Below are 18,103 nucleotides of genomic sequence, written 5' to 3' on the forward strand. Positions count from 1 at the left end.
CCTGATGTGTGTGATATGTCCTGATAGTGAATTACAGCCAATTTCGTTTTTCACTATTGCAAGGCTACCTGTTCCCATAGGCCAGAATGGGCAGTTTGATTATAACATTTTATAATCCTAACTGACTCAGGGAACTAGGTAGGAATTCGAGTTTAGTATGCCTGAACTCAGAATGATAAAATACATATTTTAGTGAAGTTGGTTTTAACATTCTGTGTTTGAAAATACCACTTTTAGAAAGTAGGTATTTTCTTACCTATCCACCCAGCCTGCCTCTGCTAGCTTGTGTATTGTGTGTCTAGTTTTGTGAGTGACAGCGGCTGGGGGATTCCAGGAGACAGGGTGAGTCAGCAAAGGGCTGAATAGACCTATCTGCATGTAGAGTGGTGGGAGGAGCTGCACCTGGGTCTGAATATGGCTGTGCCTGCCTTCCACAATGCTGACTCCACCTCCTGTGGTGCGTCTGATGTCCCTGGCCCACACTGTCAAAGGAAAGAAGGAGTCCTGTAAACAAAGTGCTCCAGGACTGTACAGAACTGGTTTGGACTAGGTACAGGCCCCTCTGCATTCAGAGGACAAAGGATTTAGTAGTATAACTATGGGGACCCAGACCCCAAGACTTTAGATCACTTCTGGGAATCAAGACGACCCCTTTGCCAAGGAGAAGAACCAAGGAAGCTGAAGGAGGAGACTGCCCCTGTGCTGTTGGGGTTGGCCTGCAGTGGTTACTTTATTTTCCAAGGAAAGGAGAAAAGGAAATTTGTGTGTACTTTTGCAATCTTGATGAAGAATCAAGACTTGAACTGTGCTTGCTTCCTACCTGAAGTCTCAGGGATACAAGACTTCACCACCAGCTCTCCTGAATTCCCTTGCTGTGGAATCCTGCCTGCAGAGAGGTGCCTACTGTTGTTTGGGCCCTCTAAGAAGACTGCGAGTCACTGGGAGCTGGAAGCGCGACGCAACGAGGAGAAGCGTGTTGCCGCTGCAACAGTTGCCATCGCATCGCCGTAGAAGCGTGCCACCGCTGCAGCTGTTTGCCGTCGCATCATCGACGAAGCGCGTCGCATCACCGGAGAAGTGTGTCACATCACCGGAGAAGCGTGTCGCCACCACAGTGGTCACCACCGCATCACCGGAAAAGCGTGTCGCAGGGCCTGTCGCGGCTCAGAAGTTACCGAGTTCGTCGCACGGCAGTCGGGCGTGCACGCATCACATCCAACGTTGTCGCATCGCATCAAGATGCCATTTTCTCTCATCACACCGCATCATCGCAACGCATCAAGGTGCCATCTTGTCGCATCGCCCTGATCACAGTAAGAAACCGACGCATCACCTCCTCTCCGGTAAGGAACCGACGCATCACCTCCCCTGCGCTGCAGTAGGGAACCAAAGCATCACCTCCCCCGAAGCAAGGAACCGACGCATCACCTTCCCTGCGACCCTTTGGTTTGTATTGCGTGACGCATGCAAGGTACTTTGAGAGTAAAGTGTCGCATTTACCATCCACATTGAACTTAGCTATTTTCTACCCTTTTAGAGACTATTTTTGAGTACAGTATTGTGAATTTTTGTCGTTTGGTATTGTGTTAAGTCTAGTAAAGATTACTTATTTTTCTAAACTGGTGTAGTGTCCATTTGTAGTGTTTTCACTGTATTACGGTATGTGTTCACAAATTCTTTACACACTGCCTCTGAGATAAGCCTGTCTACTCGTGCCAAGCTACCAAGGGGGTGAGCAGGGGTTATTTTAGGAGAGTACCCCCTTACCCTGACTAGAAGCAAGGATCCCTATTTGGTCAAAGGTACCTACCTCTGCCAACGAGAGACCCCCAGTTCTAACACATACCAAACATGGTCACGCTACCCCTCTCCAATCAGAAATTACCACTTAAGCACATATCAGGGAATCCCCAATGCAACCCTGTGAGAGGGCAGCCTCACGACTGTGAGAAACCAAATAGGCTGTTTGTCACTACCAGGACATGCCACACAGTTAAGGCACATGTCCTACCTTTTACCTACACAGCACCCTGCCTACAGGGCTAGCTAGGGCCTACCTTAGGGGTGACATATGTAGTAAAAGGGAAGTTGTAGACGTGGCAACCACTTGCATTGTCATGTCAATGCGGCAGTAAACTGCACGCACAGGCCCTTCATTGGCAGAGGCCTGAGACACATTTGAAAGGCTACTTTGGTGGGTGGCACAAAGAGCTCTGCAAGCCCACTAGTAGCATTTAATTTACAGGCCCTGGGTATATGGGATACCACTGTACAAAGGACCTACAGGTAAATTAAATAAGTCAAACAGGTGTAGACCAATCTTACCATGTTTACAAGAGAGAGTAAATGCACGTTAGCACTGATCAGCAGTGGCAAAGTGCCCAGAGTCAGAAAACCACCACCAACAGATCAGAAAAAATACAGGAGGAAGGTAAAAAGTTCTGGGATAAAAAGGGCCAAGTCCACAGTGATGATGAAGGAATACTCCTGAAGTTGCTGTATCTAATTCTTGATGTGTGATGGGGTTTACATGATGGCCATTGAAAGAGAGGCACCAGTGGTTTGTGGTCAGTCGACAATCAGAAGGTGTGGCTGTATAGGTAGAGTTGGAAATGCCTGCACCCCCAGTCAACAGCAATGACTTATTTATTGACTTGTGAATCTCTTTGTAGTGTAGATGTTAGCACCCACTTAGGCTAATAGGGCCCATTTCCTATGGGTTTGCTTTTCGATAAGAGCAGCCCATAGTCACACGAGGTTGGTTTCTTTAGTGGTGTCAAAGTACTGTATGTAGTATCAGCTGAAAGGGCATCTTTAGTTGCCTGAAAAGCTTGTTGTTACTCACATATCCATTCCCAGGCTGAGATCGGTTTAAGAAGCCCTTTAAGTGATTCAGTGTGTGAGGTAAAGTTTTTAAATGAACATTATTTGATCATGTCCAGAAAATTGCATGCTTAGGATACTGAGTATGGTTGGAAAGCAGATTTGATGTCTTGTACTTTAGACAGGTCTGTGGTAGTAACTAAAAAATTATATGTTTAGTTTATGGAATGTAGACGTCTTTTTGTTCACTGTGATGACTTATCATTCAGAGGACCTTACTGAAAAGGAACTAGAACACCTCAGCATCACTGGAAATGCCAAACCAAGGTTCAATCTCTTATATCTTTGAAGTCCAACATGTGTCTAGAACAGTGCTTCCCAGATGTGTTTTTTTAACCAAAACCTAATTTTTAGGTATTGCCTGCACAGCGCTTGCACTGTGCTTGTGAAATCTCTTGTAGTTGATATATATTAAAAGGAGGCTTCCATAGCCGAATTAGTGTGTCCATGCACTGTTGTGTGGAACTTTTTTTTTTAGTTTCATTGGCAGCACGCATTGAAACAGCTGTGTTACATTCCTGATCTTTTCATCGTGACGCCACAGAGGAGTATTTATTTGCTCTCACTCTACATTTTATGTGGGCTGATCTTGAACTCGATTTTATGACTTTGTTTTGGGCAGTTATATTAGTGTACCTGTACAAGCCATGTGAAGATCTCAAGTCACTCTCTCCCCATATTGGAAGAACTGGACAACACTGCCATCTACTGGTTATTTTTTTATTGAATATAAAAATGTATCCTGCATACATTTTCTCTTCAGGTTTCTCAGGTACTGAACGGAGTACCAGTAGTCAACTCAGATATCAAGTCAGATATCTTTGTTTTTAGGTTTCGCCTGCACAAACAGCTTCTTATTAATCACATAGGGGAAACCTAATGCATTTACTAATGCTTGTTAACATGGCAATTTTTTGCAACCCACATAGCTTTAATGGACATGAGGCAGGCGATTTTTTCATGTAACTACAGCATTGTGCTGTAGAGCACTGTCATTTACAAACAGCACATTTTCTATTGAAATGGCCACTAAATTCGCAGACATACATACCGCTAAAACTACATTTCACTGTATTGTACACAAATGATAATGTATGAAAATCAGGTTTTATTGAATATATATCATTTGTGCATCACCAACTAAAGTGTCTTGATTTTCTATTATCCTATTAAAATCTTTGTTTCCATCACACTTCAGAATTGCCAAAACAATGTGCTTCATTTTTGCTTTCCTAACTGCTAAATGTGCATAGTTCATTTACAGTTATTTACATTTTGTGTGTTACAAAAAAGGACATCCTACAGCCTTTCCTTTCACACTTGCTGTATACGGGCAAGATTGTCACCATTCACTTTACTTTTCTTTCTCGGGCTGCAAAGTCTGTCACGACCTACAGTTTGGGAAACCCCAGTCTAGAAGGTGGTATTCAGGGTCAAGAAGTTCGCAATACCCAGTGCTGACGTCCGTGTTTGAGACTCTCAGAGGAAACCCTATACCGGGGTTTCCCTCTCTAACAACATGCACATTTGTAGAATATCGACAGATTTTACTGCCCTATACAGTGGAGATGAGTTAAAAACTATATTTTAGCAACATTGGATCGGTGCAGTGAGAAGTGACAAAGTGGGTGATAGTGTGGTAGATACCGTGAAATAACAAGGCAGCCATTACTGCGTAGAAATATTCACAATACTGTTTTCAAAACTGTCAAGTTTCAAGTTTCAAAAGACCTTTATTCGAATTTGTTAAAATTCATAAAAGTACCGACACATCAAAGAACATATACATACACATAATACAAAACAGTTAAATAATTTACATTTCATAGTAACAAAGCAATTCATACAGAGGTTAGACAGTAAATTCCATTAACTTATAAGGTTTTAGCAGTAGTATTTTTTGACTAAATCTGATTACAAGGACTTTCCATAGTCTTGCGTGCACGTATGGCTAGTCTTAGAAAAGTGCTAGTGCGAAATGTCAGTTCATCATTGTCCAGGGTGAGCAGCAGCATGTAGGATTCCTGAAGTGTAAGAGGTCTGAGCTTTCTAAAATATGGGGTTAAAAGCCATTTGGTATATCTCACATAATATTTACAGAAAAACAGAAAGTGCAAATCATCTTGAGTGCTTGTACCGTCACAGGGGCAGGGGGTAAGGACAGTATGGTGTTGATACCCCAGAGGAAAAGAGAGCAGAAATTTAACAGTTCCTGCCCTTAGACGAAACAGTAAAGATCGTTCCCAATTTGACATAGGCAGTGATAGGTAGGGTGGCATGATTTGCATACAGAGACCATTACCAATGTATTTTTTGACCCCTGATTTCTGTAGTTCAATTCCAAGCCGTTCATTACGATAAAGTGCATAGAGTGCCTTTTGAACCTCATGTTTATCCTTTGGTTCAATAGCCGTTGGCTCAGTAAACAAAATACCTCTTCCAATTTCATTAAATATTTTAAAAACTTCTTTAAACCAGGGGATCTGTATGCCATTATCACTATTGAGGCAGTCCCTAATGATGTTTTGCGTAAGGGCGGCAGCCTCATTCCTCCAGATTCTGATCCAGAAGAGTGCTGGTCTTGCTTTAATAAAGTCGTTTATGAATGGGAGGTTAAGTTCGTTATGACAGATGAAATTGGAAGAGGAAATTGGTGCTCCCAGCAGTTTCCTGCAAAAACGGTTTTCCTCTCTTTGAATACCAATGCTGCTGGCCGATCCCCAAACTTCGGCTCCATACGTAGCAACAGGGGAACACTGTAATTTAAAAATTTGAACAATAGCTTTAGTGGCGCCGATTTTCTTAGGGCGTGGGAGACTCAGGACGGAGTTGTTGGCTTTCGAGAACTTGCTCGTGGCGTGGGCCACATGCCCACTCCAGGAGCCGTTCGCAGCGAAAACCAACCCCAGATAAGGGAACTTATGGACAGATTCGAGTTTATCTGTTCCAATTTGAATAGTGCCGAGTTTCCTTTTGCCCGGCCCACAAGGCATAATAAAAGACTTTTTAAAATTAACTTTCAAATCCAGTCCCTCCATAAAATTTACAAAGCTATGTACAAGCAGACGTAAGGCGTTTGGTGTACGTGCCAAAAGGACAGCGTCGTCTGCATATAAAAGTACGGGCAAGGGATTTCCTAAAATGATTGGGACATCGGGGGTAGCTTTCTTTAAACAGTTGGACAGGCCATTAATATAAATGATAAACAGCAGGGGTGCTAAAACGCACCCCTGTCTCACCCCCCTCCCTATCTTAATGGCTCCCGATACCTCTCCGCCCATACCAATACGTACCCGAGCTTTCAAGTCAGTATGGAGATAGGCTAAAAATCTAACAAGAGTGGCATCGAGACCATTTGACAGGAGAGATAACCATAGCTTGGATCTATTCACAAGATCGAATGCGGATGAAAGATCCATAAAAGCTAGGTAAACGGGGGATGAGCGAGCAATGCAGTATTTATCTATTATCAATTTTAAGTTTAGGCATTGCTCGACTGTTCCTACCCCACTCCTAAACCCCATCTGGCAGGGGTCTAAAAAGTCAGAATCAGACGCCCATACCAGTACCCTATTATAAATTATTCGTCCTAGTATTTTTAAAGTATTGTCCAGGAGGGAGATGGGACGATAGTTTACTGGATCAGATCTGTCTCCCTTTTTGTAAATGGGGACAATAATACTAGTAGCCCAGGTGGCAGGCATGGCTACATGTGGAAGACTATTAAAAATATTTAAAAGTATTGGTGTCCAAAGATCAACGTTAAATTTAAGGATATCTATAGGGAGGCCGTCTGGCCCGGGCGCCTTGTTGCCTAGGCTCTCTTTGATAGCTTTCCTGACTTCTAAGTCCGAAATCTCTAAGCCTGCTGTTTGGTTCAGGTTAGGGAGAGGTTGCTCATCAGAGGGGGCAGCATAAATATTAGAAAAATGGGTCTCCCAGGCTGTACTGGTTATGTTGCAACTAATTTTAGTAAGCTCTTTGCCCATTTCCCTCGTTCTCCTAACTGCCGTCCAAAATGGGCCGCTGCCACCCAGATTGGCGCTGATAACCAGCTTATCCCAGTGATCGGAGAGCAAATTTGCCTTCCTTTTCGATGTTTTATCTTTATAGTTTTTCCTGGCGGCTCGAACAGCGTCCTTACACCTGGGATTGGCAGAGAGGGCCTTTCTTAACTCTCTATTGGCCACGGAGCAAGATGTATCAAACCACCGTGGCTCTTTATGGTCAGTAGAGAGTGGGACTGACAGGAGAGTTTTTATATTGGTGCATAAAGCTTCAAAATCAGTAATCAGTTCTTCATTATTTGTACTAGGGGAGGAGAGACATTTCAATAGATCCGGATATGCCTCCTGAATCGTATCTATAATGGCCCCACAATCAATTCCTCTCCATTTAAGGCGAAGGCCATCAATTGAGGGTGTGATATCCCTAGCTCCATTTAAATTCATAAAAATCGGACTGGGTGCGAGGTTAAAAATAGCAAACAAAGGATTATGATCGCTGAAGGACGTTTGCACCACAGAAGATTTGATTAAACAGTCCGTTAACACAGGTGATGCAAAAATGTAATCGATAATTGAACCGTTATCCCTGCCCTTAAACGTAGGGGCATAGGGAAAATTCATATCATACCCTACACTCATTACATCAACAAGATTAAAATCAGAGAGTATGCTAATCAGTTCCAAACCCCTGCGGTCATTACAGTGATCAAAGTTAGTGGATCCATAGTTATCTATAAGTTTCACATTAAAATCTCCCCCGATCAGAATACTAGTCTTAATATCTACTGACATGGAACAATCAATTATATTTAAAACCTTAGATAAAGCAACAAAATTTTTGTTCGGTACACCATTAAAATCATTATTGTAAAAATTGATTAAATAAATTGTGGTCTTTGATTTCAATTTATATTCCAAAATTTGAATGTTGGAATTAGCAAGGTTATCTGACTTCAAAACATTAGTTGTACCGCCTGCCAAAATTCTAATCCCCGTAAAGAGTCCACCCACCGCTCGGCCAAAACTAGGTTTTAGAGATGTCAGGCTGAAACAGTGGTAGCCTTCGATATACAGGTTATCAACAGCCCAAGTCTCTTGGAACATGAGTATGTCTATGTCCTTAATTAGTTCGGTCCAGGCAGGGTCAGAGAGCTTGGATTCTAAACCTGCGACATTCCAGCTTAGGATTGATAGGCCGTGTTTGAACCCCTGGTTAATAAATGTGCACCTAGTATTCCCATTATCATAGATAGTTGATTCGTTTGAAATGGCCGGAGTGCTATCCGACAATATGATTTCTGGAACTACTGTTTTAGCATGGAGTGATGCAAGTGAATTTATGATTGTGGCATCCTCTTGGTTACAGGCTTTTGCATTCTTGCATGATTCATTATTAAGGGGTATGCTCAGTCAATCCTGTTCGTCTAATGATGATAGATAGTCGAACCGATTGAAAGTTGGGATATTGTACATTGGCCTGACTTGTGTCGTCTGTGCAAACTGGAATGGGTTAGGGATTGGGTAAGACCTATCCCTGTGATTGCTCTGACGCATGGTTGGGGCTTGAAAATGTTGTGGATGGTTGGGGGTAAGAATTGGCATTAGAGGTTGTGGATGCCAATTGAGTTGTTGGAAAAGGCGGCATTTAGGTTCTGGTTTTGGGCAAAAAAGGGTGATTTGACCCTTGCACCAAAATTCATCTCTTGGTATGAGTTAATGGGGAAATTGTTGGGAGGGTTAACCGTGGCTTGTTCTGGAGGTATCAGGTGTCGATAAAAATATCCTAAGGGAAGGAGCGTGGTGTTAAATTCCCATGGCGATGGTAAAGGGGCGTTGGCTAGTGTTTTCTCTGCCCAATGTGGTTTTCTAAAACTAATAATGACACAGTCGCCCTCAAATTTTTTCCTAAGGGGTCCAATCCAACCCACCCGCTGTGTGTTAATAATCTCCCTTGCACCATCAATCGGGTAATTGCAGTTAGTAATTAGCCAGTGCAGGGTTTTATTTTTGAGTGATATGGGATTTTCATCCTGATCCTCTCTTAGTTTAGTAACGTTTACTAACACTAATACATATGCACCGCATTCCGGAGGAAGATTGATGCGGGCCGGAACTTGTCTGGGCGGTTTTGGGATGGGTTGGGTCAAGATAGGATTGCTTGTAGAAATTGAAGGGTGACCTGTGGTGCTCGCAGTTGAGAGTGTGGTATTCGCGGTGGTATTGATGCCAGGATCCTTTCTTTTATCTGTGGATTTGCTATTAGTGTGTGGTGTTGCTGTTTTTTGTTTAGTAATTGGGCCATTGGCCAGCGCAACAGGTACAACTTTATCTGCATTATTTGGGGCGACTGGGGGTACTTGTAAGATAGTTGTTTTGGGGCCTACTATATTGGTGGGGTTACTATTTTTTTTTTTTTTGTACTGGTTGCAGGACCTCCCTTTAGGAAAATCTTAAGAGGGTTGCTCAATTCATCTAGCTGTTTTTCTAATCGAGCAAGCCTATTTTCGATTGGGGATAGATAAATGCTTAATAAATCCCCCAGTCTTTCCAACAGGGGGTCATATGCCTTGTCTATATTTCCGTTAGTGTTCGTTGTTCTGCCCTGCTGAACAGTTTCACTATCATCCCTCTGGGGTATTACCGTAACCTTAGTCGCGTTATGATTATTGTCAGGGACAAAGTTGGTATTTTTCCCAGGTTTCCTTTGTGCCCGGCCATATTTCCTGATCGTAGTTACCCGGGGCTTGGGTACGTGTAACTTCAGTTTTTGAACTGCCCCCTCACGCCTACCTCTAGCATGCCTGGTGTTATCAGCAGATTGTACTTTGGGAGAGGGGTTAATAAGTAAGTCAGGCGTTTTTTCCAGGTCTGTGCTAGTGTCGGTATCTGTGTCTAACAGGGGAATTGAGGCTGAGAGGTTAACCTCGCTAGGAATGGTGTGTATGTCAGCACAAACATCAAGTAGGGGTCTGATGTTATTAGGCATAATTTGTGCAGGTGTAGTGGCGGTAGCAATGAGGCCAAGCGAAGAACGTTTGGCATGCGCCAAATCTTGTGATACCCTGCGTTCTAGTAGGTTTATGCCCTGGTTGATGGCATCATTGGCCTTAGAAATAAAAAGGTCAATGGGGCCAGTCACAGCGGCAGCAGTTTTGCTGCGGGTGCCTCTTGGGGCCATGCTGACAAATAATAACCCCTGTTCTGCGGTTTGGGTTGTTACGCAGGACTACAGATACAAGTATCAATGACACATAGCAAACATTATAGTTATAAGGCAGATAGTCCCGGAAATGATAGCAGTACCCACAGTTCCCAAATGAGGAATGGCCAGTGGACCAATAAACAGTACCTTCAAGTTGTAACGAATAGGTGAATAAAAGGAGGTGGCCCCGTCCCGTCCTCCTCGTGCCTCTGAGGGCCTCAGAGGGCCCTCCCTTGTCCCGGGCTTCTCCCGGCGCTGCCCGCGCGCGTCCCGCGTCGCGCACAGTGTTGGGAGTTTATTATTAGGAGGAGGAGGGGCTAACTGGCCACAGGTGCTCCTGGCTCACCGATTAGCGCTGGGCTGCTGGGAGTGGTAGTCCGTGTTCTTCCAGGTACACGGAGGGTGGCGGGGAACAGGTTGGCTTTTCTTCCCGTTTTCGACCCCCAGAAGTACGCCCTCAGTCCACGGGCAGCACAGGTTCCCCACTGCAAGCAGGACAGGAAAGGAAAAGCGCCGGCAAGAAAGCCTCACGCAGCGGCACCCGCGCCAGCGGGTGCGGCAAGTTGTGATGTACTGCGAGGCTAACTGGCCACAGGTGCTCCTGGCTCACCGATTAGCGCTGGGCTGCTGGGAGTGGTAGTCCGTGTTCTTCCAGGTACACGGAGGGTGGCGGGGAACAGGTTGGCTTTTCTTCCCGTTTTCGACCCCCAGAAGTACGCCCTCAGTCCACGGGCAGCACAGGTTCCCCACTGCAGGCAGGACAGGAAAGGAAAAGCGCCGGCAAGAAAGCCTCACGCAGCGGCACCAACATGTGTCTAGAACAGTGCTTCCCAGATGTGTTTTTTTAACCAAAACCTAATTTTTAGGTATTGCCTGCACAGCGCTTGCACTGTGCTTGTGAAATCTCTTGTAGTTGATATATATTAAAAGGAGGCTTCCATAGCCGAATTAGTGTGTCCATGCACTGTTGTGTGGAACTTTTTTTTTTAGTTTCATTGGCAGCACGCATTGAAACAGCTGTGTTACATTCCTGATCTTTTCATCGTGACGCCACAGAGGAGTATTTATTTGCTCTCACTCTACATTTTATGTGGGCTGATGTTCTTGAACTCGATTTTATGACTTTGTTTTGGGCAGTTATATTAGTGTACCTGTACAAGCCATGTGAAGATCTCAAGTCACTCTCTCCCCATATTGGAAGAACTGGACAACACTGCCATCTACTGGTTATTTTTTTATTGAATATAAAAATGTATCCTGCATACATTTTCTCTTCAGGTTTCTCAGGTACTGAACGGAGTACCAGTAGTCAACTCAGATATCAAGTCAGATATCTTTGTTTTTAGGTTTCGCCTGCACAAACAGCTTCTTATTAATCACATAGGGGAAACCTAATGCATTTACTAATGCTTGTTAACATGGCAATTTTTTGCAACCCACATAGCTTTAATGGACATGAGGCAGGCGATTTTTTCATGTAACTACAGCATTGTGCTGTAGAGCACTGTCATTTACAAACAGCACATTTTCTATTGAAATGGCCACTAAATTCGCAGACATACATACCGCTAAAACTACATTTCACTGTATTGTACACAAATGATAATGTATGAAAATCAGGTTTTATTGAATATATATCATTTGTGCATCACCAACTAAAGTGTCTTGATTTTCTATTATCCTATTAAAATCTTTGTTTCCATCACACTTCAGAATTGCCAAAACAATGTGCTTCATTTTTGCTTTCCTAACTGCTAAATGTGCATAGTTCATTTACAGTTATTTACATTTTGTGTGTTACAAAAAAGGACATCCTACAGCCTTTCCTTTCACACTTGCTGTATACGGGCAAGATTGTCACCATTCACTTTACTTTTCTTTCTCGGGCTGCAAAGTCTGTCACGACCTACAGTTTGGGAAACCCCAGTCTAGAAGGTGGTATTCAGGGTCAAGAAGTTCGCAATACCCAGTGCTGACGTCCGTGTTTGAGACTCTCAGAGGAAACCCTATACCGGGGTTTCCCTCTCTAACAACATGCACATTTGTAGAATATCGACAGATTTTACTGCCCTATACAGTGGAGATGAGTTAAAAACTATATTTTAGCAACATTGGATCGGTGCAGTGAGAAGTGACAAAGTGGGTGATAGTGTGCTAGATACCGTGAAATAACAAGGCAGCCATTACTGCGTAGAAATATTCACAATACTGTTTTCAAAACTGTCTTCAATATATGGCAGAGTGGGTGCGAATAACAACCAACGTTGATCTACATACCGAAATGGTTACGTTTCAACCCCTAGAAATTACTTGGGAGGAGGGGGTCATCATCAGGACATAAAGGAAACGCCCACAACAGGGGAACTTGTATGCCAAAGCTTTGAAATGTCTGTAGAAATCTCAGGGATCCTTGCGCAGGAGGAGTACTGCCAAACAATGCATCGGTCAGTGACACCGTCCATAGATCACTGTTAGAATTTGTATGGACATGGGCTGGAGATTGAATCCCAGACCTTCTTTGTTCTTGCAGCTGCAGACCTCGTCCGATTTCTTGGATTTTCGGGCTGCTGTCATCATTGTGACTTATGCAGTGTGTCTTTGACTTTTCTGATGATCCCTGATTCTTCTAATTGTGCCAGTTGTGCCTCAACTTTAGTTTAGGCTGCAGGTGATATGCGATATGCAGATGACAAAAAGCTACAGGCTGCGCTGTGTGATCAATGCGTAGTCACACTATTTTGTCTTTCAAGCACCTTGTGCATTTGGAAAGTGCTCACAAGGAATCAAGAATGTTGGTTAGTTGCAGGTCCTAACACTCTGAGCAAACTGGACGGGGTGCAACAGCCTCGATAAAAAGCACCCCCTGCACCTCCACAGCATTTTCACTCTGGCAGAGAGAGTATGGAAGTGTCATCTTGAACTTTGTGAGTCAGAGCAGTAGTCTGTCGTCATGTGGGCATCTGGGCACTTGACCTACAGCTATTTGTGTAGGGATTCCTATTTCCTTCAGGCTGAGCCCTTCTTCCCATGTGCAGGACGTTGTTAGCAGTGGGGGTAGAAGCCACCACAGTGGACACAAGTAGACCTCTTGGTAGAAGGAGTGGTGGGCCCCCTTTCAGCAAAGATTCAATGTGACAAGCTCTAAGATTGTCCCAGTGTGGTCATGTTAGGGAGCAGCATTTCTGATTATCTGAGAATGAGGCCTCACTGCTGAGCTTTGCACATCTATTGCTGATTTAACCTCAAAGCTCTTCTTCCTCACTATGCAGTATACACGTGCTTGCAGTCTATTAGGCCCACGTGAAAATTGTCAATGGACTTTTCTGCACCTTACCTGGTCTGACATAGCAGAAAGTGATCATCATTAGAGTTGGCCATTGGCACAAAATGGGTGTTTAGAGCAGCAATGGCGGTGATATATGTTTAGGATTGGCCATTCTTTGATGGGGCACTTGATATTTTCCCCACCAAATGAAGGAGTGTCGGTGTTTTCGCGTCATCTCCAACTATTGTGCCTGAAAATTACATCTCTAAACTATATACACATTGCAAGCACTTTTGTGTGTTCCACTTGCCATTATTGTTTTGACAGCGCCACACCATGTCTCTGCTCTGTGCAGTGCCATGAGAACGCCTCTCCTCCCTTTCGCCACACCTATGTGTGCTGATGAGCAGGAGAGCGTTATCATATCCAGTGCAGAGAGACCAGGAGAAGCAGGCCCAGCAGTGAGGCAGAGAGGAGCTGGGATAGGCAGGAACAGAGTCCTAGAGGTGATAGTGTGCCACAGGAGGAAGACACCAACAATGAAAATTAGTGAGCAATGGATGAGTTAAAAGGGTGCCTGTACCACATCGCCAATGTTATGTTCTTGATTGCAGGCATATGTCGCTCGAATGAAAACATGAGGAGACACCATACTAGTTTGGTGTACATGTGCCAAGTGATCATCAGGCATAGGTGCTGGAAGAAGGGGTGCGGGTGCTGCAGCAACCCCCAGAACTAACCATGCTGGAGTTCAGAAGGTGAATGAGCAATAAAGATGGCTTGAAATGTTGGGCCCGATTCACAAAGGGCCTCTGCACTCATGACAGAGGTCCCGCAGTCGTGGTTGGACATCTGTACTGCAGTTACCCATCGCGAGGCCACCGCCACGAGTGCGGCCACGCCACAAGTGCGGACCTCGGCCAGTCTTCATCTTGTTACATTTGATGTGCGCTCACAGCCAGATGTCAAATGTCAGGCTATGTGGTCTAACAAATTGCTGCCTATTTGGTTTACTTTTCCTTTTCTGGCTCCATAGTGAACCATGTGGCAATGTTGCTGGAATAGAAGAAGTGCGAAAGAAAAGACTGCTGGATGTCAAATCACATTAAACTTTAAATATAGGTAAATGTATTGTACAAATATCGCATGATATACCAGCAATTAAGAAAGCTCAAAATAAAGCACTGTTTTTGTAGTTCTGAAGTGTGATGGAAGCAAAGACTTTTAATAGGAACAAAACAAATCAAGACACTTTACTTAGTGATGTGTAAATGATAATAAGTCACTGGACCTGATTTCCAAAAATTGGGCCTCATTTACTTGGTTTTGGCGCAGGGCCGTGCCGTAAGGAATTTTGTTGCGCTGCCTTGGGTCAAAAAAACAGGGATGGAATGCGCCTTATCTATGAGATATGGCGCATTCCTGTCCCTTTCCCCTGCGCTGGCGCACATGGGGCTGCCATGAGCCAATGCAGGCAGGCAGCCTTGCGCTATTGTGCAAGGATGTCAGGTTGTAGGGGTGATTGTCATTGTGCAGGAAGGTGCACCTTCCTGCACAAAACCAATCACAAGAGCTGTTTTCCTCTTTCTGTGCGTGCTGCAGAATGTAGCAGCACACATAGAAAGAGGAAAAACAAGGACAAATGAGGATATTTGTACTCCGCCACCCCCTGTGGCTTTAGAATCTGACATATTCCCAGGTTTATGATTCCTCATAAATCTGGAATGCTTCAGATTCCATGGGTGTTGCATGGGAACACCACCGGCAACCCCCATGGAACGGCCCTTTCATGCTGTGTTCCACATGAACGGGGCACATATTTACAAGCCCATGGGAAGCCACACAAAGTGGCTTTGTAAATATGCTGCAGCACATTGAGCCATTGGAGCATCACAAAAGTGATGCTCCAGTGGCGCAAAAGTGACACAAGAGGCCCGTATATGAGGCCCATTATTGTTTGTGCGCTATATAGGTTTATCAGTAAAACTACGTGTCTGTGAAAACGTAGTGGCCATTTCAATGGAATGTGTGCTACCTACAATTGACAGTGCACTACCATACCACCCTATTAATATATTTGTGACAGCATGCTCCAAAATCCTCCATCGGTACATACCACACCCTAACTACTCTGCTGATGAAATACGTGGCTTACTTACTACATGTTTTTTGTGTACTTGTTTTTGATACACCGTAGTGCTTAAATACATTGCATTCCAGCCCTTTCACTTTGGCGTGGGACCACGCAGCAAGATGCCTTTCAGCGCTTCCCTGCGCCAAAATGCCATAAATAAGGCCCGATCTTGAAAAAGGCCAATTTTAGGCAAGTGCGACCTGCCATTATGTTTTTACAAACGCTCACAGGTAGCATTGTTTTTATGTGCTTATTTGTTTTGTAGTCTGCTGTCAGGCTCAGGTCTAGCTGCGACTAACCTGTTTCCCGCATATCATTGATGGCACGTCGCACTTTGCATTGTTTGGCTCTCCTGTTTGACCATCAGTGTTTTTATTAGATGTGATTACCTGTGTTAACTAGAGCGAGTCTTTCACCTGGTACTGTCTGTGTGGTATTGCAGCCTCTGCATCCCTGATTTTATTTTTAGCTTAGGTTATTATCCCATCTGGTATGTTCACGTGCGGATTGATTTAATATATTTTATCGTGTGCTTTCATGGGTTTACAATTTGAAACCGAATAAAGATTATCTTTACTTGAGGCCCTAAGTGCTGCTGACTAATCTGCGTCAGTCACCATTATTGGTCCCTTTAATGCTGCATAATCCTGCCTGGGCAGCTCCACTGATCAATAATGGGAAGGAAATTCGAACATAATGTGACATCTATATTATGTAACTCAAAATCCCAAACATGCTGCCTCCTCTCACCTCTATGTCCTGATCCCTAATCTTATCATCTCTTCTTTGTCTTCCTTGCTGGGTGCGTTTGCTAAAATGGTAGATTGTATTTAAAACATTGCATCAGCAGTGATCAGTGGGTCATGTTTTGGATATGAAAGGCCAGGGCCACCAACTCCCCTCATAATGAATGGGCCAGAGGCTGCTGTGGTATCTGTAATCAAAGAAATCACCTCCAGAAAAGTAAACATGGTCATCTGAGCCACACAATAATGTCGAAGTATGTGAACGATGATTACCCGTCAGTGGATTGTTTCGACCCAACAGGAAATTGTGAAATGTTATGACAAGCTAATGCTTGTAAAAATGCAGATAACGCTGTGGTGTATCAGCCACGTATGACATAGGACTGACACTGCTTACACATTTTCAGCCTTCCAAGCACACTCCACTATTTGAAAATCTACTAATACCTGTAAGGGTCCTTTCACCGTTAATATGATCTCACCATTTTCTCCATTTATAGAGCTGTTTTCATCTACTTTGGAGAATGTGACAATTTTGAGCGATATTGTCATCTTTTCAATCCTCCTGTCTTCCTGTCGCTCTTTGCAGATCTTCCACATGACGTATGATCTGGCGAGTGCTGTGGTGCGGATCGTGAACCTCATCGGCATGATGCTGCTGCTCTGCCACTGGGACGGTTGTCTGCAGTTCCTGGTCCCAATGCTGCAAGACTTCCCGGGTGACTGCTGGGTCTCCCTTAACCACATGGTGGTAAGTGGTCCACAGGGTTTCCACAGCTCAATGGATGGGAATCATCCTGTTCTTCCATGTGCCAGGGATCCATGTCAAAAGAGAGAGTCATTGCAGGAGCAACTTTTTTTTTTCTCAGAGTTTTATATAGCGCAAACTTGACCCGAAGGTATCAGAGCGCTTTACATGAGCACTAGTTGCCGTACAAACATACACATTAGTTTTTGTTGGGCCCGGGAAGATTAAGTGATTTGCCCAGAATCACAGGATGTTGAGCGTCCCTGCCGAGACACAACCCCGGATCCCCAGCTTCGAGGCCAACCGCTCTAGCTGTAAGGCCACATCCTCTCCCCAGACTTCCACTAGTGTGGAATTGGAGCACCTGTGTTGGAAAACGAGGCAGTATCTGTGAGGCCTTCACAAATAACATGACTACATTTGTCCTTCACTGGGAACCAAACACCCCATTGTAGCGCTTGACGCTCAGAGGGTAGTGTTGCAGAGCAACCTAAGGCTTACTCAAGAGAGGTGGTGTGGGCTAGTAATTGCCATTTACCAGTACGCAATAACACTGAGTAACTGATTGTCCAGTTTGTACTTTGCTTTATAAGAGGAAGAGTACATTTATTAAACACACACACTACTCAATACTACGCAACAATTTACAAATATACATAAGCTGTTGGAATTACTTTGTGACATTGCGTAACATTCCGACCCCTCTCGCATGGGGGGGTGGGGCCTAGTACCACCACTCCCATGTATGCACATCATCTTGCCCCCAATGTAGTAGGTTGACCATAACCTGGAGCGAGGGCCTTGCCCTCTGGCACCATCCCAGTGGCGACCCACCCCCTTTATCACAACAAGTATTTAAAATGGGCACAACTGCCATGGTGACACATAACCCTGACTGAGCATGTGGTCCCCTTCTTCATAGGAAAATAATGGAGTGTTCATTCAGTGAAAACAGTAAAGCACACTTTCCCTTACATGTGTCTTCCCATAGTATAAAACCTATTCCATGTCACCACCCAACTCTGCATAATTCCTGCCACACCATTTTATCTGTACCTTCTCCTGGGCTGCGCACGCCAGGAATCTCCCCCACTCAGCCCCTACACGGGTGCATACGC

At 44.3% G+C, this 18,103-nt stretch overlaps 1 protein-coding gene across 1 annotated transcript in view; it reads left to right on the forward strand.

Moving 5' to 3' along the window:
• HCN4 (hyperpolarization activated cyclic nucleotide gated potassium channel 4) overlaps positions 1 to 18,103 on the forward strand; it is an 820,325-nt gene that overhangs the window by 728,438 nt on the left and 73,784 nt on the right. The window contains exon 3 of the mRNA XM_085643909.1: positions 16,827 to 16,988. Coding sequence (XP_085500035.1) covers positions 16,827 to 16,988 — 162 coding nt within the window. The remainder of the gene's footprint in view (positions 1 to 16,826; positions 16,989 to 18,103) is intronic.

This window comes from Triturus cristatus, chromosome 3_1 (genome assembly GCF_964204655.1).
Source record: "Triturus cristatus chromosome 3_1, aTriCri1.1, whole genome shotgun sequence".
NCBI lineage: Eukaryota > Metazoa > Chordata > Amphibia > Caudata > Salamandridae > Triturus > Triturus cristatus.